This window comes from Lampetra fluviatilis, chromosome 35 (genome assembly GCF_964198595.1).
Source record: "Lampetra fluviatilis chromosome 35, kcLamFluv1.1, whole genome shotgun sequence".
In the NCBI taxonomy this organism is placed as follows: Eukaryota; Metazoa; Chordata; class Hyperoartia; order Petromyzontiformes; family Petromyzontidae; genus Lampetra; species Lampetra fluviatilis.
Genome location: NC_136309.1, coordinates 3,904,508 through 3,932,476, shown reverse-complemented (window position 1 = coordinate 3,932,476; position 27,969 = coordinate 3,904,508). Strand labels below are relative to the sequence as shown.

The window sequence follows — 27,969 nt, the reverse complement described above, 5'->3', positions numbered from 1 at the left end:
TTAAAACCTCCCGAGCCTTGTTGCGTTTATCAGATTAACGAGATAAAACTGTCAGATGTGGCGGACAGAATAAAAAGTGGGAGATTATGTTTCCGCTCGCACCTGCAGCGAAATTGGTGTCACCGCAAGCGGCGTTCGCTCCGACGATTCGGGGGCGCAGCGCGGGGCATTACGCAACGGCGCGCACGCTTGCACGTGGAGAGATGCGGCGCTAAAACGGTGGGTGGGGGTGGGGGGCCGGGCAAGGGGGGGGGGGGACAGCTCGGGCGCATTCTACAGGAGGCAAGCCCGTGCCAGACATTCATCTGGAAATGCCTAATGCAATACGAGCATTATTAATAAATTATGCCGGTAATGCTCCCGTAAAGCCGGCTCCAGATTTTTGAAGTTGTGTGTAAATATGTGGCCGATTTTATTTCGAAGATGAAGGCGGAATGGGTGCGGGGGAGGGCCAGGGGGGGGGTGGAATGAACAATCACGCAGCACACTTTTCAAAACACAATGCTTAAGTCTTTGATGTCTAGAAATGGTTATTTCTTTAAATTGATTACAGCTAAACAGATATGTAGGTTTCGAGTTTCTGGCAGCCAGAATAGTAACAAACAGTGCATTCCAACGGGAAAGTTTAAATGTGTTAATGCCGAGCAATTTTTTTTTTCCCTGTCGCGATCCAGGAAGGTAATAGGTCCGCTTGCAGGATTTGTGAGTGATGAGTGGCGAGCGTCTCCGAATGATAGGCGAAGAGTGAAATCTAAATTCACGATGGAATTACCGCCCATCTCATTGTTGGTTTCTGGGATCCTGATCGCATGAGTAAGGTGTGTCGTGCACCCTCCTCCACCTGATACAGCCAAACAATTAAAGCCGTCACGTGAACCAACTGTGCCACAATTCGTCACTGTGTCGGGACGCGCCAGCATCGTGGAGGAAGAGCGATCCACGCATCTTGAACAATTAGGTACGACAATTCGCTGGCATCTATGACCGGCATCAAATTCAAGTTTCAGCTGCCCGTGCTTATATCAGGTTCTCAAGTGTAGCGAGTTGATGAGCGTGCCAGAGTCACGAATGATTGCCCAAAAATATTAATGTTCATTTAAGATTTTAACGAATGAGCGTGGATAAAAGACCCATTGAAGGTAATTCCAGAAGTAGTTTTACGAAGTCATCACTCAGGGCCCGTACTCCGACAGAGGGTTGTTAGTTACTCGTTGCAAGAGTTCACAACCGATACTTTCACCTCGCGACAACATGACACACCAACGGCGCAATTTTAATTTCGATTTTAAAAAATCTATAGCGGTAGAACGGAAAATTTATTTTATAAGTCTCAAAAGGCTTTTGTGTGAGGCTGCATTCAGAACCCAATACAGTCATCGTTCCCGCTGAACGAAGGACTTCCCCCCCAATTCGTCGCCATCCCACACCGACCTCGATGTGACAATCCATCGGACTCCTGGACACGAGCCGATCTCACCACTCCAGTTCTCTGCGGTAAGTCAGCCTGGCGGCATGCGGCTCCCGTTCTCGTCACCGGTCTCAACCATCGGCCATCAATCCCCTTCTCGCCAAGACACACCCTGCCCAAAGCTCGCTCACTTTAAAACTAAAACGAAGCAATTTTTATTCAAACTATTCAACTATTTTTGTATTTAACTAGGTAAGGTCCACTGAGCAATGTAGTTCTTTTTCAGACGCGACTTGGCCACAAATGGTAGCCCAATGAAGTGACTCATCGTGTGGAAATTTAGAGCAGCCAAATACTGTAAATGCACGTTTCTGAATGTGGAGAGAAAAACCTAAGGACGTGGAGAAAAATCCACGCCACCACGAGGAAAGAGAACAACGCAAACTCGAAAAGTACAGGCGTCAGGGTCAGGATCGAGCCCCACGACCATCTGTGTACCAGGCAAGGCAGTTAACATCTCGCCACCGCGACGCACGCGCTCAATACGACGTCTCTAATCGGTGTTCGTTTCCTCCGTGCGTGTCTCTCAGTGAGAATTCCCAAGCACGGCATCATCCCTCCAAGGCTTTCTCCGCGTCATTTTTCGCATCCCGTCCAGATCCCTTTAGCGGTGTCCCGCATTTGCGATCCAGGAAATAACGCGCCGACCGTGAACATTATTCTCCTCTCCGCAAATTGGAACGCTTCCATCCACGGGGCGCTCGCTTCCATCCTGCTCTCGTTAGCCGCTTTGATTTCGTCGTTTTGATCCCGATCCACCTTCGCTAATTTGCCCCCGGCTGCGTATGACGTCGACTTTCGGCTTTCCCAGTCCTGTTTTTCAGTCGCGTCTGATGTGTGCCCAGCTAATAAACATCTTCACCTTGCACTGTTTGAGGGTTGGCCAAAACAATTTCAAATAAACAGCCTCAAAAGAACGCGTACAGAGAGAGACGCACAAATGTGTTTTTGCTTTGAGACGTCGCAAGACATGAAAAGCGCTGCTTTTGGAGACCGCTCGTTCGTGGAGGCAACTCGGCAGGACCACCTGCAAGGTCTACGACAGACGCAATATTAAATATTTGTACGCCACAATGTGGCGAGAAGTGAACTGCCTCGCCGAGTAAACACAGGAGGTGGTGGGTTCGATCCCAACCCTGACGCCCGCTGTATATTTGTACTTTGCAAGTTCCTTTCTCTCTCTCTCTCCCCGTGGTCGTGTGGATTTTTCTCCGGGTCCTCCGCTTTTTCCCTCCAGAGCATTCGGCTGCTATAAATTTCCACAAGATAAGCCGCTTCGCTGAGCTATAATTTGTGGCCAGGTCGCTTCGGAAAAAGAGCGACGTAGCTCAGTGGGGGCCTTCCCTGGCAAAATAAGCAAGCGCTGCGTCATATTCGCAACCTCCGATTAGCACAGTTGGCGGCTACGTACGGTGCGAACGAAGTTCAACATACATAAATACACATGAGATGACAGAAAAAACAGACCATTTTCCTGACATGGTACACGCGCAGACCGACAGTGAGGAAGTGTGTCAAAGGCCTCCGATTGGTGCAGGGAGGCCTCAAAGAGGATTGGCTAAGAACAGAACATTTTAATGATTGGGAGAGAAATTCAAACGTAAAATGTGGGAAACGAGGGTTGACTGTCAGGGTAAACGGTTGACAACCGCTGGAGGAGGAGGAGGACGAGGATTGGCCGAGGGAAATAGGGTGAGCGAACTTTCCGGAAAGGGGGGCTCGAGGGATATAAAAGGGGATCAGCACGAGGGGAGGGGACGCTTGGAGAGAAGACGTATATCGAGCATCAAGAACCGAAGTCCGGGCCTAGGAATCGTGTTGTGTCCGAATAAAGGCTCTTGGTAAAAGAAGAAACCACGTGTGTCGGTCGTTATTACACAGGCATACGCACATAGACTCGGGAAAATCATTCACATCCAACGCTTCCTGTGAATCACGAGAAAGCCCATCACAGGAGGGCAATGCGTGCAGGCTGGAAGACAAAGACGGACAACAGCGCACAACCAGGCCCAGATTAAGGTTATGTGGAGGCCTAATAGGAGGGAAGGGCCTAAGTACAGCGATAACTTGACTTTCGTCAACTTGACTTTCGTCAACTTGACTTTCGTCAACTTGACTTTCGTCACCTTGACTTTCGTCACCTTGACTTTCGTCAACTTGACTTTCGTCAACTTGACTTTCGTCAACTTGACTTTCGTCGCTTGGCTCTTTCGGCCAATTTGCAACAATAACCACATTTCAAATTCCGTCCACGCGGCTTTCCTCCTTGGTCCGATTTCATCCCAAGACTTCTGCGACGTTGGCGCCACGCGCCGTCTTTGAATATAAGTCGTTCGGTGAGCATCTCTTAAATTTGTGTTTATTCCTACATTATTAATACTGTACTTATCACCAATGTATTCATCGTCCACTTATGCAAAAATACAAATATTTGAAGGTATAAATGTGTTTATTTATTTAGTTTTGTTCATTTATTTCGTTTTGTTTATTTATTCTAATGCTGGTTTTTCTTTTATTTCTATTTATTTAGGTTTCACACGCATGTGTTATATAGTTACCGTAGTTATTTACATGTACGTTTTAATATATTTACTGTAGTTATTTGCACGTACGTTTTTCGCCGGCCAAAATAAATGTGCAAGCTAAATAAAGCAACTGCTTTGACATTCGTTCATTTTTGACATTCGTTCATGCTCTGGTCCCTAACCAGACGAAAGTGCACGGTATTCCTTTATGTATTTACATTTTGGAAATTTTTTATTAAGTCATCAAGCATATTCATTAATTTACCGATGTCAAAATTAACACATCTATTCGACTACAGGTGAATTAATCAAACGCAAATCAATCACTCCCCACACCAATTTCTTCAAACAAACAAAAACCTTTTTTTTGCCAGCTCTAGCCGCTGTGAATGATGTCATCGTAATTCAAAGACGAGAAAAAAACATTCCTATGGACTTACTACCAGTCGCTCAGCTGACTGCAAAACATTCTTCTCCTCTCTGCAAATTGGAACGCCTTCATCCACGAGCACTCACTCCAGCCTGCTCTAGTTAGCCTCTTTGATCTCATCGTTTTGATCCACCGTAAAATAATAAAATAATTTCCCTGGCTGCGTGCGCCTTCGACTTTAGCTTTCCCGGCCTTCGGCGAGGGCCGCGCTAATCTGGCCACGCGTACAACAAGGTGTGCTGCTCACAGACACGGCATCAGCCACGGCTCACGTGCTACGTGGTGGTCACGTGACATGCACGCAAAGCATGATGGGAGCCCTTGCCTTCTCGCCGTCGGTGAACACACCTTTCCCCAAGAGAATACTTACTGGGCACACGCAGATTTGACGATTCGTTTGAATAGTTCCGGTTGACGATGTACGGCAAAAGGAAAGGACCGTATTGGACAATGTTAGGCAGAGACTTTAATAAATGTTCTATAAGGGCGCCGCGGTGGCGAGATGTTAACTCCCTTGCCTGGAATTCAGGAGGTCGTGGGTTTTAACCTGACCCTGACGTCTGTATATTTGGAGTTTGCATATTCGCCCTGTGGTCGCGTGGAATTTTCACCGGGTCCTCCGGTTTTTCCCTCCACATTTAGAATCAACACGCGTTTAGAGAATTTGGCTGAGATACATTAGCGCGTGATAGCCACTTCGTTGAGCTATTATTTGTGGCCAGGTCACTTCTTAAAAAGAGCTGTGTACAGCTCAGTGGGCCTTACCTGGTTAAATAAAAAATAGTTTCATAGTATAGTTTGTCATTCACTCTGCCTTCTAATAGAGACACGAACAGCAAGCCAACGTTTTACAGGAGGTGGCCCTACTTCAGAGGAGAGAGACGGAATGAGGAATTTAATGCCCTTATAGTTGGAGATCGTACTTCGCACGGCTAATGCCTTAAAAACGTTGGAGACTTACGTGTGAACAGCTAAGAACTGTTTATATATGACCCCCACAGAACGAGCTCTGAATAGGCCCTTTATCCACACGCGAGGCCACCACACCTTTCGCGCCTCCTGGAGAGAGGAGTAAATTGCGTGGCAAACCAACGCAATTTTTTGTCTCACCACTAAATTATGCCAAAGTGGAAACGTTCAAAAGTCCCGTAGATGACGAAAAAAACCATTCACGACATTGGGATCATGCAAACGGCGCTCCCAGAGGCATCGTGGCAGCGGCGTACACTCGTGACTGGACTGTACCCATGGGTTGTGGCCAGAGAATTGGCGGTCTAAAACGCCAAGGCGGGCACATGTTCAGCTCTTTTGAGCTGGTGGTCTGGATTTGGTTTGCGAGAGAGCTTCCGTGCGTGCAACGCTGCCCTCCTTTGCGCGAGGTTTTAAATCTAAAGTGAACAGCGACAAACTTCACGCAATTTTATTTCGTGCGATTATTGGTGACCGTGCTGAGACCATCAGCTTCGTTACGTTTGAGAACCCGGCTTCATCTCAGCCGGTGGCTGGAACCCGGATTCGAACCCAGGCAACTCAGAGGTGCTGACTCGGCATGGCATGAGTTCCTTCCGAGCCACCTGGCTACAACACAAGTACAATAACATTAAAATAGAAAATATATAAGAATGATATATAAAAACAACTGAAAATTACGTAACGCGTTCCAAAGTGCGCTTGTCCTTGAAGTAATCTAATTAACGGTACGGAAGCTGGCGGCTAGCGGCCGGGCCCACACGCGTTAACGGGTGTGCAAATACACTCTCATTTGTGTCTTCCCAAGCGTTAAGCAAGCCTTTGATCGAATTGGCCAGATTCCAATGGGGAAAGTCAAAGAGCAACAACGCAACGTCGTCGTGCGAGAGAGTTCCGTTCGCACGAGAGCAATGTTTAGGAATGGTATAAGTCCCACAACCCCCCCCCCCCCCCCCCCATTTAGTGTATGTGGCTGCGGTACATTTCCACGTGATAAGCCACTTCGCTGAGCTATCACTTGCGAGCTCAGTGGGCTAAATTTCGATTTAAAGCTTTCGTGACTGCAGGGATTCATCTTCTTGGTTCTTTTGGTAAAGTCACGTAGAAGGGAAGTAATAAAATAATACAAATAAAACATAATAAAATAATTCTCACGACGTTTCGGCCACAACACAAGCAGCCGTCCTCAGGTGAAGAACAGGTCTGTCGGGGAGACAGCGTCTGTCAGGGAGACAGCGTCTGAAATTCAGACGCTGTCGCCTCGACAGACCTGGTCTTCACCTGAGGACGGCTGCTTGTGTTGTGGCCGAAACGTCATGAGAATTATCTTAATATGTTCTAATTTTATTATTTTATTACTTCCCTTCTACGTGACTTTACCAAAAGAACCAAAAAGATGAGCTCAGTGGGCCTTACCTGGTGAGAAAATAATAATACAAAATTCAACCCATAGTTGGTTACTATTACAGGCTAACCACTTAACCGCAACGATCGCCGGTGAAACCGAACACTGCACAAGTCGGGGGGGGCAGTGGGAGGGATGCCTTCTATCCAGCGCACTCTGCAAAACACGGACACGGCTACGGCAAGACGCACGCCTGCCCGGCGCGCAGAGCGGGGAGAAACGTACGCCCCGGCGGCGATGGGTTCGTTACCGCGCGGGGGTTACTGCGTGGTTCTGGTTAAACTTCAGTTAATAATATTGCGGGGGGCGGGTGGGCGGGCTTATGCCCATAATAAACACCTGTAAAGCGTTAGGGCAGGGCGGCTCTGCCCGACGTTAGCGCTTACGGGGGGCTCTTCCCATCGTTTGCGGGGATGAAGAGCAGCTGTGCATCTTCCCGCGAGATCAAATGGCAGGCCTGCGCTCTCCGTCCATCCGTTGCCGCGCCTCGGGCGAGGGAAGAAGTTTTGAACTGTGGGCACGGTGGGTAAACGTAGCTCGGCTGCACCCCGTATCTAACGGCGGCGGGGGGGGGCGGGGCCTTTGCCGATAAACATCTGGCAGTTCACCAGTGCTGGTTCAAGTAAAGTAAAGCCTCATTAAATTTCGATTTAAAGCTTTCGTGACTGCAGGGATTCATCTTCTTGGTTCTTTCGGTAAAGTCACGTAGAAGGAAAGTAATAAAATAATAAAAATAAAACATAATAAAATACAATTCTCACGACGTTTCAGCCACAACGCAAGCAGCCGTCCACAGGTGAAGAACAGGGCTGTCGGAAAGACGCTGGTCTGTCGGAAAGACGCTGGGCTGGGGTGCAGCCGAGCTACGTTGACCCACGCTGTCTTTCCGACAGACCTGTTCTTCACCCGAGGACGGCTGCTTGCGTTGTGGCCGAAACGTCGTGAAAATTATTTTATTATGTTGAATTTTTATTATTTTATTATTTCCCTTCTACGTGACTTGACCGAAAGAACCAAGAAGATAAAGCCTCATTCTGGCGATGAGACTCTGAATGTTGAAACCGGTCCCGCGCTTTTCTTCGTGTTGGACCAATGCTGCTGCAAGGATGAGCTCCCTCCAGAAGGCCGTGTGGGCTGGTGAGAGACGTAGAGTAAACAGGAAAGAAATCCTTTGATTTATTGAGTGGAGGGACGGATATGTGAAGGAGGCGTATGGGCCTGCTAAGTTATTTGTATGCTTCTGGTGTCAATTAAGTGAGTGCCACTGTGTGGGAAATCGGCAGTGGATGGCTGATGGAGTGACTGGAATATGGAATTTTAATCGCTGGCCTGTGGCAGTAATCGACGTGAACACTACCCCACATGCTTGTTTGAGCGGGGAAACACATTGACATTTCTTACGACACGAGTACAAACGACACTCCATGGGTTGTCTGTCCATCAGCCTACAAGCCTCGACGCACAGTACCAGAGAAGACACTGCATTTGTTTACCCGATAATACAAATACGAGTGGGCAGCCCTGTCGTCGTCGCCGTAGGCATGGGGTGACGTGACACTCGCAATGTCACTCACCAGACCCCCAAGACATTCACCACCGAGCCGATACTCACCACCCCACGTGACCCTCACCACTCACGAGAGTTTACAAGGCACTGAGAAACTCGTCCGAGGCTCAACAGACACACCCTTATGAGGTCCACGATTTTAAAACGTGCTTTGCATTTCGTGCCAAGCCATTGCAAATGGTGCAGCGGATAAAGCAATGCAAAGGCCGAATCTTATGAATTATCGGGATATAGGTATTAAAATTTATTTTAATTTTCACCCGTTAGCATGACCATTACCGGCTTTAAAACGACTCCTAATTCATTGCAATTGGTGCAGAAGTCAAGGCGGAGTTCTGCAGAAGAAACTAAAATGTAGATACAGAGATTGAGCGAGACAGATGAGTCCACCTGTTATATAGATAGACCACCATTAGAACCCAGGGAACCCCCCCCCCCAACTCCACCCCCCCCCCAGATGGAACGGCGGGCACGTGACGCTCGGCCGATGATGCCAATGCACACATGGGTGCAGATAAAGAATCTATCCCCACCCCCACCCCCCCCCCGCCAAATCAATTCCATGCCATCTGATTAGCCGGCGATGCGAGTACCTTGTATAAAGGCCGCCATATAAATGTAATGCACTGTTATTTTGAGTCGAGTAAAGCAAACAAGCAATACAAGTTACAATGGATATTAATCATCGGTTGGGTGATATGCATAGAGAAATATGCATTGCCCGATGAATAATGATATGCACAGATTAACCCCTGCCCCCCCCTTTCCCCCTCTGGTATTCGCACCCGATTGACTCACAGGTGACGACATCACATTTATCCCTCCGATATTTAAGACCGACACAGCAGGAGGATTGATTCCACATCTCTGGCTGTCGCCTGATGCCGCTGGTTGTTGTAATTACCGGCGAAACTTCACGCTACTCGAATTTGTAAATGTCGTCGTGGGTTCATTCTCCAACACACAACCGGTTGTGTTGAACGAGGAAAGAATTTGTTTACGCGACAAACCTTACTGATTCGGCCTTGTCGGGCGGTGGCGGGTTTAACGACACATTTATACATTTACGCGATCTAACCCCAAAAAACCTCTATTACGGATAATATTGGTGTTAAACTGATTCGGTCATACAATACAAAGCCAAAACCTGAATCCACATGTTTCTTCCAAAGTTTTGTAAAAATATGCGTTGGCTGAAACTGAAAGGGCTTTTAGGGGGGGGGGAGGCGGGGGGGGGGCTGCCTCACTCCACTACCTTGGCCTGTGACTACACAGCTGAGCATGCGTAGGAGGTACATTTGCGATTGCTGCAACACATGGCAGCGAGTGGTATTTGCCCCGCCGTGACACATCGTAACGCTCAAGGATGCCGCAATTTATTCCGGGTTATGGTGTACGGGGAAAAAAAAAAAAGATCCTCCATCGCTCGTCGGCTTCCTCCGGTGTGGATAATTATTCTCATCAAGGGTCCCAATGAGGGCTCGCACAGAGGCGAACGTTTCGTTTCGTGAGAGAAAAGAAGGAGGGGGAGGGAGGGAGGGAGGGGTGGGGGAGGAGGACCCTACCATACCGGTGAAATATTCAGCGTGATCCATTTATAGACACCCCACCGAGTTTTCACGACCCCTTCCTCTTTACTCTCTTCTCAACGGGGAGAACTGAACGCCGTGTTGCTAAAGCGATGGCTCCCGTAATCTTACACGGGAGGAGTCTATTGGGATTAGTGGGAAAGGCACATAGGCTTGGTAATAAAAATGGTAGTTTTCCCATACAGCATCTCCCCGTTATTTGAATGAGGTATCTATAAATGGATCACGCAGTGTGTTATTGAAGGACGTCTTTTGCAGATGGCCCACACAGGGTGCTGTGGGATTCGTGTTCGGCTACGTGTCAAAAATCGACCGCGCTATCGCGACGTTGGCTGGTGCGGCAAAACAAAACCCCTGCTCGCGTCAAGTGAAGCAAGTTCATGTTTATTTCAACTCGAGTTCGAAATTCACCATGGGCAATCCCTCACACCTGGCAGCGCCGGTCTTGCGAAATAAGAAAAAGTTGGGGCGACCTGCCCTATTTGGCACGAGCCCGCTCCCGGAACACTCTTACAAACGCTTTGAAATTTGTCGCTCAAAGTTTTAAGACCGATCACCAAGTTATTCGCTCGGCTCCCCCCCCCCCACCAACACCCCCCCACCCCTCCTAGCAAAGCACCCGCGGGGGAGAACTCGCACTTTTTTTCTTTCATATATACCAAATTCAAAAAAGATGCACGGCTGTGACCGGCTGAGGTGTGCGACGGGGAATCTTTAAAGACACGCGTTAAATCACGAGGGGATATTTTTTTTTTAAGTGCCGTGCGCTTTCATGTTATTTATAGCCGCGTGCCAAAAAACATAAACGCAGTCACATGCACGGCACAGCATAGCGCACAAACCTCGAGCACCACCACCACCACCCCCCCCTCTGCCAAACCCGCCAACCCAGGGGTCATAAGGCGTTGTTGCTCATTAACCAAGGGCCGTCGTGATGCCGGCAGCGCAACCTTTTCCTGCCCGGGGAAATTCAATTACGAGTAGACCGCGGCCGTCGCGCGAAGTACGAGAGACTGGCGCTTCACCCGCGGGATTTTCTCAGTGGGAAGCGACGTTGCTTTGCGTCGTTTTTTTCCCCCATGTTAAATCCTTTGCGGGCAAATGATCAAAGTTTCCAAATTGGGACCCAGGACGTCCCGACCCCCCACCACCCCCACCGGCACGCGTGGCCCTGCCCTTGACGTCCACCGTGAAGGAAAAGGGCGCGGATTTATTGGTTAAATCACCCAGGGCATTAACCAGGGTTTCTAGCGAGATTCGAACCGCAAACATCTGTGCGCGTTCTCTCCGAACGAGGACGATAGAAGACGCCTTGTACGCACCCCTCTCGGTACCAAGGGCAGGCGTGTGTGCGTGTGCGCGCGTGTCAGAAGTTGCCCTTTGCCTTCAACCCCACCAGTGTCATTTGAGGATGTGCTGCTTACGTGAGAACTGTGCTATCATGATCAGCCACGGTTAATCCGCTGCTAGACGAAAGCCTCGCCAACGCTCCCGCCAGCTACCACCCTCTCACGATCTAGCGCGAGGTGAATTCCGTCGCTCCGTCTCCGCGGCGGAGGTCCCCGATTCCTCGGCTCCGCACTGCGCCCCATTATTCTTCGACAGCGTCCGCCACCCCCTCTAGCAGTCACGCGTAGCCTGCCGAAGCCCACTCACTGTTCCGAACGTGCTTATATAAGGGTGTGCTTATATCCGGCTTACGCTGTAATACGTCAGGCAGCGTTCACGAGGACCAGCTGCTCCCGAGGTCTGTGATTTGATTGCACCGCGTTAATACCCACAGCAGCGCATTAACCCCCGCACGCATACACAGCCGGGCGTCACCACGCCGCCGTGGGATTCTTACACGCGTGGCGAAACCAACAGAATTGTTGGCTCACAATCAGAATGTTTAATGATACTGGAGGAGGAATCCGATGAGCTACAGAGCTCGTTCAGTAGGGGCGGGTAAGAATGTTACAACAACAAACTGTACATAAACACGACAGTAGTGCAAAAGACAAGAAAAGTAAGAAATATAATCCAAACTCATACAGATAAAACTAAACCATCTTCATTCTACCAGGCAAGGCCCAGTGGTATTAACCTGTTTTTCAGAAGCGACCTGGCCACAAATGATAGCCCAACAAAGTGGCCCATCATTTGGACATTAAGACCACCACATTCCTCTAAATAATCTCAAGGCATGTCTCTCTAAATGTGGAGGGGGGGGGGGTGAAACCGGAGGACCCGGAGAAAAAAATCCACGTGACCACGGGGAGAACATGCAAACTCCAAATATACAGGCGTCAAACAGTTATTTTTATATATATACCGATGTCGTAATAAATAATACGTGGGCCAAGAAGGGGCCCAAAAAAACCAACGAGGAATCGATTCGTGAATTGAACTCTGGGGCCGGAATCGCCCGACGTAGTGTTTAATGTTGTCGCTTCTCTTATCTGTTTTCAAATGAAAGGGTATCTAAGCTGCCTCGATTCTTCCGTGGGTTTGAACAAGTGGAGCGTCACGTCGTCGTCGCGAGGGCACTGATTATATTTGCGTTTGAAGCCAGTCGTGTGATGAATGGCTTTACGAAACCACTCAAGCGAGAACCATTTACTGCGGGTCAAGATTATTGTGGCATTTGTTCCGGCTGTTTGCCTACTTTTAAACAAATATTTTAACTTTTTTTTTCTTGTTGCAAATCTCTTTCCTCCTTTGCATATATGCTTTGCAAGTAGTCGGCGGACCCACGCGGCCATGTGGTCAGCCTACCGAGTTTAAAACACGTGACTGGGTGATGCTGCTGCGTTGGGAGTGGTGCACAAGCGCAAGACAACAAAACTCACACTCGTCAACACCCAGTAACAGTTGACTTATGGCACACGTGCTGTGAAGAAGGGTCATTCCCTGAAACGTCGTCTGTTATATACTCTCAATGCTGTTGGCAAATATACCGAGTGCAGCAATGTAAGTAATGCTGGTGACGAAAGCTGTCCTCTTCTAGAGCAGCGCATCATCCCAATGGGGGGGGGTCAATAAAATTCATACAACTTTATCACCATCTCTCAACCTCTCTTTCACCTTTTTCCAGAAACTATCAGTAAACCCGGCCAATATCAGTAACCCTGACTACAGCTAAAACTTTGCTACCAGACCTGGCCAGGTGGCTCATCGTTAGAGCGAGCGGCCCGCGATCTAGAGGTCGAGGGTTCAAATCCTGGTTGGGGGATGACCCAGCCCATCATTCCTCCGGGGTCGATAAAACGGGCAGAATTTTGCTGGGAAGAGTGGTTTTGCCTATGGAAAGACTCATCTCCACCAGATGAATGTGGAATTTCCACTGTAAGCAGGAAATGAGCGCCGTCCAATGCTCTTTTGAGCAGAAAATCACTCTTGACTTTTTCAATTCCGTTCAACAAAAAGGTTTCTACTGGACGAAAACGGAAGGGTCCGGAAAGACATCTTCCCCGTTACAATTGTGCTATCGGTATCGTGGGTCGAACCAGATACACGACACGTTGGGAACTCCTGCAGCGGGTAGTATAACATCACCTTGCAGGACAGAATGGTCCCGGAAGATGCTGTCAAAGAACTACTTGAGAAGCCAGTCGTTTGTTTATGATCCACAATAGGGTGGTGGTGCACAGTTTGTTGCATGCACTGCACACAACTGATCCTCGCGCCTGGCAACCAATCTATTATTGTTATACCGAGACCTGGAATCGGCGACGTTAAATGACAAAACCGAGTTTGATTGCCGGCTCCGGCTCACAACAGTGGCGATTGATATCGAAACCGGTTCTGAGGCTCACCACTCACCTCCACCAGCCCGCGAGAGAGACCTTCATTGAGCAGTGGATTGATGATGATGATAATAGAGAAAAAACAACTCAAACAGCATGGGTTTTTGCTGCGAGGCGTTTGGACAAAAGGGCTGCGACTGTCAACTCTGTACCGTCTGAGGATCTGGCTGAACCCCAGACTCAAACCCAGGCTCTTATTGGTACCGGCTCAGTGCACCCCCGACACAGAACTTGCACCCCGAGGCACCTGGCCTCCTCCTAATAATGTGTTTTGTTTAAAATGCCGACACTAGGCAAATCAGATATAAAATACAACTGCCGCTCAATAGCCCTCGTCTTGGGGAATGTTAATAATGAGCCACAGATCTCTCCATAGCCACTTAATGGGAGCCCAGGAATGGCCTAGGTTGGCCAGAGGCTGCTGCTTAACTGGCGGGGGTGGGGGAGGTGAGGGCTATTCACAGCACGCCATATAACTTATGGTGCAGCTATGGTGTTTTGTTTATTATCCCTGCACCTCAGAGGGCATTTGGGTGCAAAAACAATTGCGCCTAACTGCAACCACAGCGATGCCCACGCAGGAGGACGACCCCAGGCTCTGTTCCAGGTCACGGAATTCCGCCAGGGCGAACGCGGTTTTGCCTTGTCGAACAAATCGGGATGGCTTTCGCGATTCCCAAATAAATGTTTTTAATATTTTTTTTTAAACCGAACAACGGCCTTGTCGTTTGCTCGTTTCACAGGCCACGAGGTGCGTCGCGTTTCTCCTCAGGTTTCTCAGGCCACCGGCTAGGTTTGGCTGTGCTCAAACGTGCCGCTTTGTCGAGATAAGCCGCTGATCATCGAACCGAGCATGATCGAACCGGCGCCACTGCTTTGCACCGATTCTCGCTTCCCTTGGTGTAGAATTGCGCCGCTCCCCTGGGTAGAAAACGTGCCGCTGTAATGAAGGTAAAGGGGCGAGCCCTGCAATTCCTTGCTTGCACCGCTGCTGGCGGAACGATCCTTTCTCGACCCGAGAGCCCCTCTTCTACATCGGCCGGACGTCTCGAAAGGAGTGAGAAGTACCCACACTTTACCCCACCACACGCAACCCAAACTAAAAGAAAAGTTATCTTAGCAGTTAAGGACCACTGAGCTATACGGCTATTTTACAGAGGCAACCAGGCCACAAATGACAGCCCAACGAAGTGGCTTATCACGTGGAAATGTACAGCAGTCGAATATTATAAACGCATGTCGATTCTAAATGTGGAATCTGGAGGGAAAGTTTGAAGGGCCCAGAGAGAAATCCACGCGACCACAGAGAGAAACATGCAAACTCGAAATAAACAACAGGCATCAGGGTCGAACCCACAACCTCCTGTATACTAGGCGAGGTAGTTAACATCTCTCCGTCGCGGCGATCGACCGACCGTGACGTACGCACCGCGATAATTTCTTCCTTCGCTGTCACCAGGAAGTGGATTCTTCGCACAGCGCAGTTATTTATTTATCTGTTTCAAAATAAGGAACTTTGATCAGCGCACACATTTTGTAACTTCTGTGTACACACCAGGCGTGTTCGTATTTCGCAAAAGCAAACGTCTGCTGCGCAGGTCCGCGTCGGGTGTCAAATGCACGTTTCCGTGCTTACAGATTGGACCTGGAAACTGCTGATGTCACAAAACCTCTTTTGAATAATAATAATAGAGCTGAGACCTTGTACTCTGGCAACTGCGGACGCAACGTTCAAGCTCTTTAATCCAAGCCTCCAAACCCTCCTCCTCACCTTCGCCCCCTCCCCTCCCACCCCCCTCCTGCCCCGTGAAATTGTCCCAATTCTCCATTGAAGGTGTTGGTGCATTACGTGCGGACGACATCCATTGAGCGAAAAACAAACACGCGCAACGTTCACCCCGCCCCGGCGGTTAATGAAAAAATGTAAAAAATATTTTACTAAAAATATTTTTAAAATCCCTCGGTGGCGTCACACGACGGAGCAAGTCCGCATTTTCGTTCGCCAAATGATGAAATGGCGTCGACGCACCACGGGAGGCCACGGTGATCGGGCGGCGTGTGCGAGGGCGCAGTGACGAAACCAACTTGCGAACGTTCTCATTGAGACAAATCGTGGACTCTCACGAAGGCCGCTAACCGACGGCGCTCGTGACGCACGGGCCTGCGCCATGAATTCTACGAATCAACCGGCCAATGAAAGCTGGCGATGAGGAGGTCGGGGTGAGGACGAGTTTGCAATGGCTCGGGGCTTCTACTTGGCAATGAGTACCACGAAGAGGTTGCCCATGGAAACAACGGACACCGACACACGGGTGGATAGGGGAAAGAGGAAGACCTAGGACAGCAGGTTCCAACACATGGGTTCAGCCCAGAGGTCGCAACCGGGTACCCGATACCCGTACCCTACCCGATACCCGGCTACCCTGGTGCGGCCGGGTACGGGTACGGGTAGGCCGTGAGTCACTGGTGAGTAAACGTTTGTCACTCATTTCCCAACGTCTTGTCTCTTCTCACAATTCAAGTTCCTACAATCAACCCACCCGCGCCTGCAATATGGCTTCATCCCTTAGGTCGCAACAAAGGGTACCCGATACCCGTACCCTACCCGATACATGGCCGGGTACGGGTAGCCGTGTATCGGGTAGGGTACGGGTGCCGTTTGCGACCCTGGTGCAGCCGGGTACGGGTAAGGAATCAAAACCCGTTTGCGACCTCTGGTTCAGCCTCTCAGGGAGGGGCACAGGCTGCCCTGGCATGGATACCGTGCAGAAGTTTGGAATGTGCGCGGAGAACTTGAACGCCACACGCTGCGGTGGCAAAAGGCACAGATACACAAGGTGCAGCAAATGCCTTACTAACAAAAGCCACGCTCAATACATAATATTAAACAATTGCCGTACCAACACCAAACCAAGTGAGACGCAAGGTCAAACAAGTGCCTTACTAACACCGTGTTGACGAATTGAGGCACGGTCATGTGATCTCTCTGTATCGTGGCCTGGGTAGCCTTCGTTGTGTTTGTGGGGCTTAGGGAGTTTGGGGAAGGGGGGGGGGCAGCGGTGGGGTGGTGGGGCGCAAGCCACAGGGACCAGTGGTCTTCAACTAGGGGGGGGGAGAGGGTGGTGGGGGGGAAGGAGGGGGGGCATCATAGCAAAAGAAAAAGTTTGAGAACAACTGACCTAGGAGCAGACGGGGAAGAGAGAGCAGACAGGGACTTGGCACAATGGGAATCTAACAATAACAACGGCAGCGACTGCGGCTGGAGATCGGAAGAGGTGGAGGGAGCTCGTGATGACAGCCCGTGCGGAAGCGCATTATAACGCGGCGGGATGATGAATTGAATCAACGACGCTTACAAAAACCCGCCCGCCCGCTAGGATGACGACGACGACAACAACGAGCGGTGGAAAACATCGTTTCGGCGGCGTCGCTCGTCTCGCCACGGGGGCTCCGCAGGTCACACGGCACGGACGTAAAAAAACAAAAAACGCGCCGTCGTTATTTTACAATACATATATATAGCTGACGCAAGGCACCGCTTTCCCGCGGACACAATCGCCGAACGCAAACAATAACGCGAAAAGGTCACATCTATCTCTCTATCAAGATACCCATCTATTTATCTGACGGCCTATCTCGACGCGTATCTCTTTATCTAGGCGAAAAACAAAACTTTGAAAACCTTTGCCCTGAGGACATGCGGGATAGCGTCCCCCTCCCATCGTCACCTGTTGACCTCCGCGCCAACCACCAGCCGCGTAATCAGGTGGTGGGCACACACCTGCAACCGGCCGCCTCCCCTACCCCCCCCCAACCACCGTCGCGCAGTTTGTAAGGCGAAGGGGGTTTTGGTTGACTGCAACGGAGATGGTCGTTGATTGCGCAGAGGCCGCGTGTGTGGCCGGTAGGCGGTGGTGCACCCAGGTGGTTGCTGACGGCTTTTTGAACGCTTTCGCCTACCACCTCGTGGATCAGGAAAGCCTCTGGTGTGTTCCCACAACCTAACACACCGATACCATCGGTGGCCAAGGCCAAGCCATTGCTGGGTGAAGAAGGCCGACCACCCCAAGCCGTCACCACCTCTCACGATCCTGCGATGTAACAATCTCCACCTTATAGCACCTGCACATTATAACTTATTTCATCACTCCACCCTTGGACACCTTCCATTCGTTGGCTGCCGCTCCGTTGATACGGGGACTCCACTACTTACGAATGAGATCGATTCCAGAGGTTTCTGTTTGCAAGTCGATTTGTTCGTAAGTCCAACTTTACTCCTGTCGATTTCAAACATGTTGTACGGCGTGCCCACTAAACATGGGGAATGACTTCAATAGTTGTATAATCTCCTGTAGATGCAGATGTCACTGGTTCTTCATACTCTTTGGGTCTTTCGGTAAAGTCACGTAGATAGAAAAAAATCAAAAAAATCACGACGTTTCGATCGCAACGCAAGCAATCGTCTTCAGGTGAAAAAATACAGCAGGCGGACTGCTCAGACAGGAAGAAATATAGCAAGAGAGCTACTGCAGCCAGAGGTTATATAGGTTGGAGATGGTTCTTCATGTTCTGCAGATGTTCTTCATGTTCTGCAGATGTAGATGCCACCACCGCCATCTATTTGTGCGGCAGTTGAACTTACGACTCTCGGTCCGAACAGGCAACTGGACATAGGGACAGGTTTGTTTGTATCTCTGAAAGTTCACAAGTCGAATGCTCGTAAGTAAGAGAAGCCCCTGTACTCAGCAGTTAACTCCCGTCTAGCGACGTGTCCCGCCCAAGCCCACTCGTATGACGTAACTAATCTACGCAAAAAAGAACCTGGGATGCAGGATGGTTCACGGGACAAGGTTCTTGAGACCCAGGAAGGCCTTCACGGAAACTGCCAACGCAGTCCCGTAAAAGTTTCATGAAAGTACGCAGATCAGAGTGTGAGGAGGTTGTCAGAGTTGACGATGGAATTGTGAGACCACGGAGGAATTTAATGGAGTTTATTTTGACGGAAGTTTGCGAATTCAAATACTAGTTTTGGGGGGGGGGGGGGGGCGAGGGTTGACTCAGCCGATGATCTCTCTCCGGGGTCGATAAAATAGCATTACTTTGTGGGGAATTCAACGGCGATTGTCCTATGGATAAGCTCACCCCCACCATAAGAATGGGGAGTCTCCACCGCTAACTCAATGCTCATCGAGCAGGAAATCGCTTTGGACTTTGACAATGTTCCTGAAAGCAAAACTGCGACTCTGCTTTCTTTTCATATTGAACAGCCTGGGCCCTGGGAGTTGTGGCTGCAGGGGCCCGCTGCAAGTTAATTTCATATATTTGCTTTCATTTGACGTGTCCATTTTTGGCTGTGTCAACACTGCGGCATGTAGACCATATCTGGTAAAAAAATGTGCCGTGCTTGCAAGTTATGGCTTTGCATGCATTAACGTGAACATTTTTTTTTTAGGCGCAATCGTGAAATTCGGAAAATAAACGGTACTCCATCCACGTGAGAAAACACACTTCCCGTAAAAATAGATTTGGAACCAACGCAAATGTGAGCCACTCCGATATCACGCGCGGCCAGAGCATCGCAAGTGCGGCGTGTATGTCCGCCGGTTGAACTCCTCTGGCACCGCGATAATCGGAGGTGCGGGCTGAAGGACAGCAAACTTTTCCTACGGCCGATCGCAAAACTTTGAGCCATCTTCAAATCTCAAAGCCGCCGACGCACGCCACTGTCGCCTCACCTCGGTGATGATGAAGAAGTCATCTCCCGGCTCTCCTTGCACCACGATCTTTTGGCCGTCCTCAAACTGCACAGGCTCCAGGGAATCGGCCACAGTCAGACGCTCCCATTTGTCCAAAGACTCTGTTGGAGGGCGACATAAAAAAAATATATATATATGAATGTCCGTTCCCACGCTAAGCACAGACACATGGACGTGCGTGTGTGTGTGTATGTGTTTGTGTTTGGGTGTATGTCGGGCGTGGTGCTGGCCACCCAACCCCCTCGTGTGCCGTGCCGGCCTTCAAAGGTGCTCGCTAACAGCACTTGTCTCAACAGTCTGTTAAAGGCTATACGGGGGATCTTTGTCTCTTGTATTTGTATGTATGGGGAGCGGTCGTGTAGCGGTTGGCACGCTGCACTACGAACCCGGCGATCCGAGTTCAATACCGGCTCATAGCAAACACCAGTGACAATTATCTAAACTGGTCCTGGACCTCTCCTCGGTCGACTCAGCCTCAAATGAGTACCTGGTGCGGTGTGTAAACATCGCCACTGCGGAGTCAAAAGCGGCCGGGCGTCGAGCTGGCCACCCACCCCCTTGTACACCGTGCCGGCCTTCATAGGTGCTACTCGCTAACAGCAACCGATACAAGGAATAGCTCAAGGGGACCCAAAATCATGAAAAATAGAAGTGCAAAACAAGTTAATTAACGTGTAGTTAATACAAATTTAATATATTTCAGGTGTGCATCTCTTTCTCTTATTATTCCGTCTTTGCTGGAAACATCTCTTACGTCATCTCAGTCAGGGTCCCCCCCCCCCCTAGTTGGCCAGCACCAACGCTAGGGACAGCAAAGGTCAAGAGGTCATCACGCCCAACGCCACCGATGCCGCCACACACACACACCTCGCCATCGCTTCTTTCTCTCTGCTAGATGCCCCCTCCAGCCGTTGCTCAAATGCGGACCGACCTCCGAGGTCCAATCTCACAGTTCATCGCCAGCATCTGGCTTTGACTTCAAGAGAACCGTAAAAACGTCGTATCAAAAGGGCCGCGGCCGTCAGCAATCTTTGTGACTGAAGTCAAAGCGTCTCTGATGAAACGCGCGCAAAGTGCGTCCCCCGGCACTCCTATCAACGGTGGAAAATGATATTCTAAGGTTTTCGTTAAAATCACGTAGGTAAAAAAAATAAAATTAATAAAAGTAAAATAAAAATATTGTAATTTTTTACCTACGTGACTTTACCGAAAACCTTCGAATATGAATCCTTGCAGTCACGAAAGCTTCAAATCTAGGTGGACAATGACCCCGGCGGTGAGAGCGCCACGTTCCCGCGGCGGAGGCCAGCGGCGGGCGGACCCGCGGGGAGCGGCGATTCTTCTCTGGAATTCAAACTTTTTCGCTCCGTGGATTTGCGTGCTCCGACCACGGCGCCGGGCCGGGAATATTGCAGGTTGCTTAAGAGGCCGGCGGGGGAAAGAGTCACGTAGGCAATGTGAAACGTTTGGATGCAACTGGGGGGGGGGGGGGGGCTATCTAATGTAAATTTCTTGACTATATATCAATGAAAATAAATAATAAAAATAATAGAAATAATAATAGAAATAAAATAATAAATCACGACGTTTCGGAGGGAACACAAGTCTCCGTCATCAGGTGGGACCGTCACAGCTCAAATTTACTGTATCACTTGCTACAGTAAAATTTAGCACTTGATACAGTCAATTTTAGCTGTGACGGTCCCACCTGATGACAGAGACTTGTGTTGCCTCCGAAACGTCGTGATTTTTTATTTTATTTCTATAATTTTTATTAATGATTTTTTTATTTTTTACCTACGTGACTTTACCGAAAAAAAAAACCTAAGAGTATGAATCCTTGCAGTCACGAAAGCTTCAAATCTAGAAATATATATCAATGAGTTTTAAATCAATATTGACACCTCATTTCTTTGCGCATTTAGTTTGTTGTATTTCCCCAAAACTCAGGTCGCCGGGTTCACAGCGCAGCACGCTAACCGCTACACTACCGCTCCCCACATACATAAACACATACACAGACAGAGCTGAATGAAAGGAATATCACGCTCGCCGACTTCTTTTGAGAGAGGAGGATGTGGCAACAGAGAGAGAGAGACAGAGAGCCCCACTGTAAAACTCGACAATCAGAAAGAAAAACAGACAGCACAATGCCAGAAACGCGGCATTGACAGACGGTGCTGGAGCGTCGCCCTCGCCACATCGTCGCCTTCCCGGGCGCAACAGCACGTGCACAACATCAATAACGCGCGCGTACAATGCAACTTTTAAACTCCCGCCCCATTGTTCGTACATTTCCAAAAATATGCACAAGTTGCACGACGATAATAATCACAGTGATAAAAAAAATGAAATCCGCTAAGACTCTTGCGAGATTCCGCGTCAAACAAAAAAATCCGTTGTTGAAAATCTCACGCGACGTGAAAGACGAGGAAAGAAACGCGGAGGGGGCTGTTGTGTTTTTGTAGTTTAGCTAGCGGCCGTTCTGTTTCGCCCCCTCTCCCTGCGAAATGAAAAAAGAAACACACACACACACGGCCAAGCGAAAGGGGGCAAAGAAGCAACCCGACCCAACAGAGAAGCGGACCGCGGAGGGCGCCGCTCTGCTTTGAGTCGCTAATTGCAAACACTCTCTCAATAATAGGGAGCGTATTGAATGAATGAACGAAAAAAAAACCTCCCGCGTTCCCTTCCACAGAATCGGTGCAGTGCGTCGAGAGCGCTTTGTTTTGACACGACCGTGCAGCTTTGGCGGGGGCGGCGGAGGACGTGGAGAGGCGGAGATTACGGCGGCCGTACGAGGGACGTGCATTGCAATCCCCCCCTCCCCCCGCACGTAATTAAGCGCTCTCCGCTAAGCCCCACAGCTGCCATGAGGGCCTTGCTGTAACGGCAGCAGCAGCGGCGGCAGCAGCAGCAACAGCAGCAGTAACAGTAGCAGCAGAACAGCATTAACAGCAGAAACAGCAACAGTAATAGTAGCAGCAGCAACAGCAGCAGTAGCAGCAGCAGAAACAGCAGCAGTAACAATAGCAGCAGAACAGCAGTAACAGCAGAAACAGCAACAGTAATAGTAGCAGCAGCAACAGCAGCAGTAGCAGCAATAGTAGCAGCAACAGTAGCAACAGCAGCAACAGCAGCAGTAACAATAGCAGCAGCAACAGCAGAACAGCAGAAACAGCAGCAGCAACAGTAATACTAGCAGTAGCAGTAACAACAGCAGCAGCAATAGCAGCAGCAACAGCAACAACAGCAGCAGCCCCCCCCCCCCCCCCCGGTCAAACACTCAGGCACGAATCATTTTTGAAGTGTGGATGGAGACGGATGCGCGAGAGAGGGGGGGGGGGAAGGGAAATGAAGCAAAACGTTTCGTCGAAATTAAAAAGTCAGAGGCGATTTCTTGCTCCAATGAGCATTGATGAGGTGCCCGTGATTCGACAGCAGAGGAGAAAACATTTATTGCACCTGCTACGCGTTGCAGTGGCTGGCCAAGTGACTCAGCCGTAGAGCAAGCGGCTCGCAGGAGGAAGGTTTGCGAGTTCGCATCCTCGTCGGGGGTTTGACTCGGCACATCGTCCCCTCCAGGGTCTGTCCTATGGCTGCCCTATGGAAGTACTCGCCCCCGCCATAGGAACGTGGAATTTCCACCACTGGCTCAAGGCCGTGCGCAGAAGATGAGCGCCGCCTGAATGCTCATTTAAGCAGGAAATCACTCTGCCTTTGACTTCTTGATTTAACATTTAGTAGACGGAAGGAAAAACCAAGTGATGGAATAATTTCCAGAGATCGTCACAACCAATGGTGTTAAAAAGTGCCGCGCATAGCCCTCACTTCCTTCCTTGTGCTAGGTTCTTCAGTTTGTGTAAACCTGCCACTTTGCATTCTACATCTGCCCCTCATGGCCTCATGATCGCCACTGTCTGGCTTTTAACTTTTCCCACCTGACCTCTGACCTCACTTGGATGCCTGCGACGGTGAACCACCCTCCCCCCTCTCTCATCCCCGTACACCTGTCCCACCCCCACTGCGACCTCCCCTCCTCTCCCCGATCGCATCGACACCACTTTCTTGGCACGTTACAACTTAATTGCAACTTCAAAGTTCGTGGGAGAGGGAGCGAGAGAGAGCGAGCGTTCCGGCCAGTTTGCAGTCTCTTCGACCTCCACGCGAGTACATCGACGAAGGAATTAATGAATGATTGCCAAACGAATGAAAGAAGATCATCACCCCTCCTGTGAAGGATCCCTGGCTTGCGTGAGAAATTGGGATTATTCTCTGGGATGCAAATGAGTGGACTCATTGCTGTTGTGACAACGCAAAAAATATTCATGTATATATACACCTTTTTGCTTTCGTGTCATTTCTTGATAGTTCACTATTGTTTTATTTTCGGAGGGTTTTCATTTCCTTAATAATTTCCGAAAAGTAGTATGTATCCCCTTATATATGAATTGTACAGCACCGTGAAATGCAATTAGCACGACGCTATACGGAATGAAATTTGTTATTATTATTCAGCGAACAGAGATGAAACAAGCGTATAGAGAAGCTGAAAACAAAGACAGGTAAATAGGGCCTCGATAAAGAGGGCAAATCGAAGTGTCAGGAAGAATGATAAGCAAAAGAGCATTCCGATGAACACACACATAGACACTTGTAGGCAAGACGGGACAACTCGCAGAGGAATGCGCCACCAAAAAATTCACGTGACCCCCGCCCCCCGCCCCCCCCGCCCCCCCCCCCCCCCGCCCCCCCCTGCAGAACGCACGAAAAAAAACAGACCGCTGTTTATTTAGCTGTGACCTTGGCTAAAGAATTTATACTGGGGTGGGAAAAACCACGGCCTTCTTCACCTGTGCAATTTCGCACTAATAACATCAACAGTTATAAAGTGATTTCGAAGGCCCAGGGTGCCGTTCTTTTTTTTGCAGTTTCGCAAGTGAACAACCCACACAACATTTGCATAGGATGACCGGAAACCAATGCTGACCAGAATCCTAAGTGCGGTTTAATGGTTAGCACGCGTGGACTTTAAATCCAAAAAGGGTGAAGGTTGAATTTGATCTCCCGGCTCGGCAGCCGAGGTGACGGTGCTAAGCTCTCAAAACTCGCGCAGCCAAAGGTCGTCCACCCAGCGGTTTGAATGGGCGACACCACGGTTAGGTCGATCGGCAGCCGCGTGCGGTGGGTTAACTACCGTCTCTTTCAAGAGGCGTCTTGGGACAAGTGTGGAAGAATGGGGCATAATTGCCCCCCCCCACTACGTGAGTCTGTAGGTCTGTGCGAGTCTGCAGGTCTGTGTGAGTCTGCAGGTCTGTGTGAGTCTGCAGGTCTGTGTGAGTCTGCAGGTCTGTGCGAGTCTGTGGGTCTGTGTGAGTCTGCAGGTCTGTGTGAGTCTGCGGGTCTGTGTGAGTCTGCAGGTCTGTGTGAGTCTGCAGGTCTGTGCGAGTCTGTGGGTCTGTGTGAGTCTGCAGGTCTGTGTGAGTCTGCGGGTCTGTGTGAGTCTGCAGGTCTGTGTGAGTCTGCAGGTCTGTGTGAGTCTGCAGGTCTGTGTGAGTCTGCAGGTCTGTGTGAGTCTGCAGGTCTGTGTGAGTCTGCAGGTCTGTGTGAGTCTGCGGGTCTGTGTGAGTCTGCAGGTCTGTGTGAGTCTGCGGGTCTGTGTGAGTCTGCAGGTCTGTGTGAGTCTGCGGGTCTGTGTGAGTCTGCGGGTCTGTGTGAGTCTGCGGGTCTGTGTGAGTCTGCAGGTCTGTGTGAGTCTGCAGGTCTGTGTGAGTCTGCAGGTCTGTGCGAGTCTGCGGGTCTGAGTCTGTGGGTCTCTGTGTGAGTCTGCAGGTCTGTGTGAGTCTGCAGGTCTGTGTGAGTCTGCGGGTCTCTGTGTGAGTCTGCAGGTCTGTCCGAGTCTGCAGGTCTGTATGAGTCTGCAGGTCTGTGTGAGTCTGCAGGTCTGTGTGAGTCTGCGGGTCTGTGTGAGTCTGCGGGTCTGTGTGAGTCTGCAGGTCTGTGTGAGTCTGCAGGTCTGTGTGAGTCTGCGGGTCTGTGTGAGTCTGCGGGTCTGTATGAGTCTGCAGGTCTGTGTGAGTCTGCGGGTCTCTGTGTAAGTCTGAAAGTCTGTGTGGGTCTGCAGGTCTGTGCGAGTCTGCTGGTCTGTGTGGTTATGCAGGTCTCTCTGCGCGTCTGTGGCTCTCCTGTAACTGAAACTTCCTCCTCTCATCTCAACGACTACCCAAACCCTCTTCGAGTTTCGCCTCCACAACCATCTCAAGAGCATCCCTCCAAAGGGACACACCACGAGACGGCCTCGCTGCTCACACCATTCCCAGACGCCCGTCTGTTTCGATTTAAAGCTTTCGTGACTGCAGGGATTTATCTTCTTGGTTCTTTCGGTAAAGTCACGTAGAAGGGAAATAATAAAATAAAAAGAACTTTTATTTTATTTTATTATAATAAAATAATAAAAATAAAACATTTTTTCACCTGAGGACGGCTGCTTGCGTTGTGGCCGAAACGTCGTGAGAATTATTTTATCATGTTTTATTTTTATTATTTTATCATTTCCCTTCTACGTAACTTTACCGAAAGAACCAAGAAGATGACGCCCGTCTGTTTGTAAACGCGCACGCTTCCGCGTGCATGCGGAAAACGCGCGCGCGGAAGCCCGCCGTTTTAATGCGCGCGCCTACGAGCGGCCGGCAAAAGTTCACGCAATTTAATTTGCAGAGGACAACTAAAGCCCCCCCAGCAGCCTAGCTTAATCCGAAGCTTGACCTCCTGACGGGGTGGTGGAAGGGATTACACGCTGGAAGAAGGGTTCTGCGCTCCATCATTAACGGTACTTTGTGAGGAATTGCTAGGGGATGGCTGTGGGCGACGGTGGTGGTTTTTGGGGGGGGGGGGGGTGGGCAGGCAGGCAGGCAGGCCGGCGGGCGGGCGGCAGGGGATGGGAGGGGGGGGCTATGCAGCGCGGCGAACGAGGGGAGGAGGCGGTGGACGTGCCGTGCCGTGCCGAGAGGGGCTCTGCGCACTACGAGGACCTAGCAAATCGCCGGTTGGCTTAAGCCGTCCCGCGGTTATAGGGCAAGAGGATGGATAATGGCAGCACAAATCCAGCCTCTTGCTTTTACAGAGCCATTCACTCCGGCTGCCGAGGTGCGCAACAAAAATGCTTCGGTTGCTGAAAATAAACGGAAGGTTTGTGGTTGTCGTTGTTGCAACAGTCACGCTCTCCTCCAGGGTGTTTCAGAAATGTATGCAGGGATGTTAAACTTCTTTTGCACCGTACGTAGGTGCTGAGCAAGGACAACAAACGAAATCAAAAAAGCAGTTCTAAAGAAATTCGTGTTCAATCTAGATTTAAATGTGCATGGCTCCAGTGGCTTCCTAATATGGGAAGGAAGATCATTCCAGACGGCCGCAGAAGCGCACCTGAAAACGCGCGATGCGGTGTGACTGCCTTTGTTCGATGGCCAAGCCATAAGCCGCTGCGAGGATGACCGGAGTTCGCGTGATGATCAGCAAGGTATTGTGGTTAATTTGTCATGTGTAACGAGCGCGAAATGCAACAAGGGTGCCGAGGTGTTGGCCGCACTGGTTGACGGCCACAGCAATCATGGGACCCCACACGTTTAACCTTCGACGGTGCAACTTCAACTCCGACGATGACGATGAGGCTCGGAGAGCAGAAATGGGAGTTCACAAGAAATCGCAATCAAACACCCCGTCCTCCTCGTGAAAGACCCGACGTGCAAAGATCCCCCGTGGGTGCCGCAACCCTCAACCGCATCGGCACACAAACCATGGCAGCAGCCAGATGTGGATACATGACGACGACGATCATGATGCACAAGTGGAAAGTTAAAAAAGTTTCTGCTGAGTGTGCGGCTGTGGTGAGTAATATCATCATTATATAACGTAAACTATGAACAATTTTTCTTATATTTTAGCAGGTAAGGCCCCACTAAGCAATGTAGCTCTTTCTCAGAAGCGACCGAGCTATCACAAATGATAGCTCAACGAAGCGGCTTTTCATCACGTGGACATTTACAGCGGACAAATACTCGAAACGTACGTTTCCTGAAGAAGCTCCCGGCACGAGGAGCAAAACGTCGGACATTGTGCCCAAAATAGCACGCGCCACGACCCGAAAGCCCATCGGAGAGCCACACTGCAGCGCGACCGCTCACAACCTACATCCCCCTCTCTGGTGGCCCCCTGAGCCAGAAAAGGACATTCCACATTCCTATGACGGGGGCTCTCTCAAAACCATCGGACAACCACTCTCGATCATAATGAGCCGGAGATGGGTCGCGTTTTGTTTCAATGATACGAGAGGTCACAAACGCATTGGGTGTCTCAATAAAGGGGTGCAAAAAAAAAAGTGTGTCAGTGACCTCTCTACTGTCAAACAGCCCAATGAAAATTCCACTTTCCTATGGCCGGGGCCGAGACTATCCAAAGAAAAAAAAATATGTTGTT

The 27,969-nt window shown here is 49.9% G+C and overlaps 1 protein-coding gene across 1 annotated transcript in view; it reads right to left on the bottom strand.

Moving 5' to 3' along the window:
* The window catches only part of LOC144944524 (cAMP-dependent protein kinase type I-alpha regulatory subunit), a 108,044-nt gene that overhangs the window by 14,472 nt on the left and 65,603 nt on the right, over nucleotides 1–27,969 (bottom strand). The window contains exon 9 of the mRNA XM_078872748.1: nucleotides 19,477–19,598. Within this exon, the coding sequence (XP_078728874.1) occupies nucleotides 19,477–19,598 (122 nt within the window). The remainder of the gene's footprint in view (nucleotides 1–19,476; nucleotides 19,599–27,969) is intronic.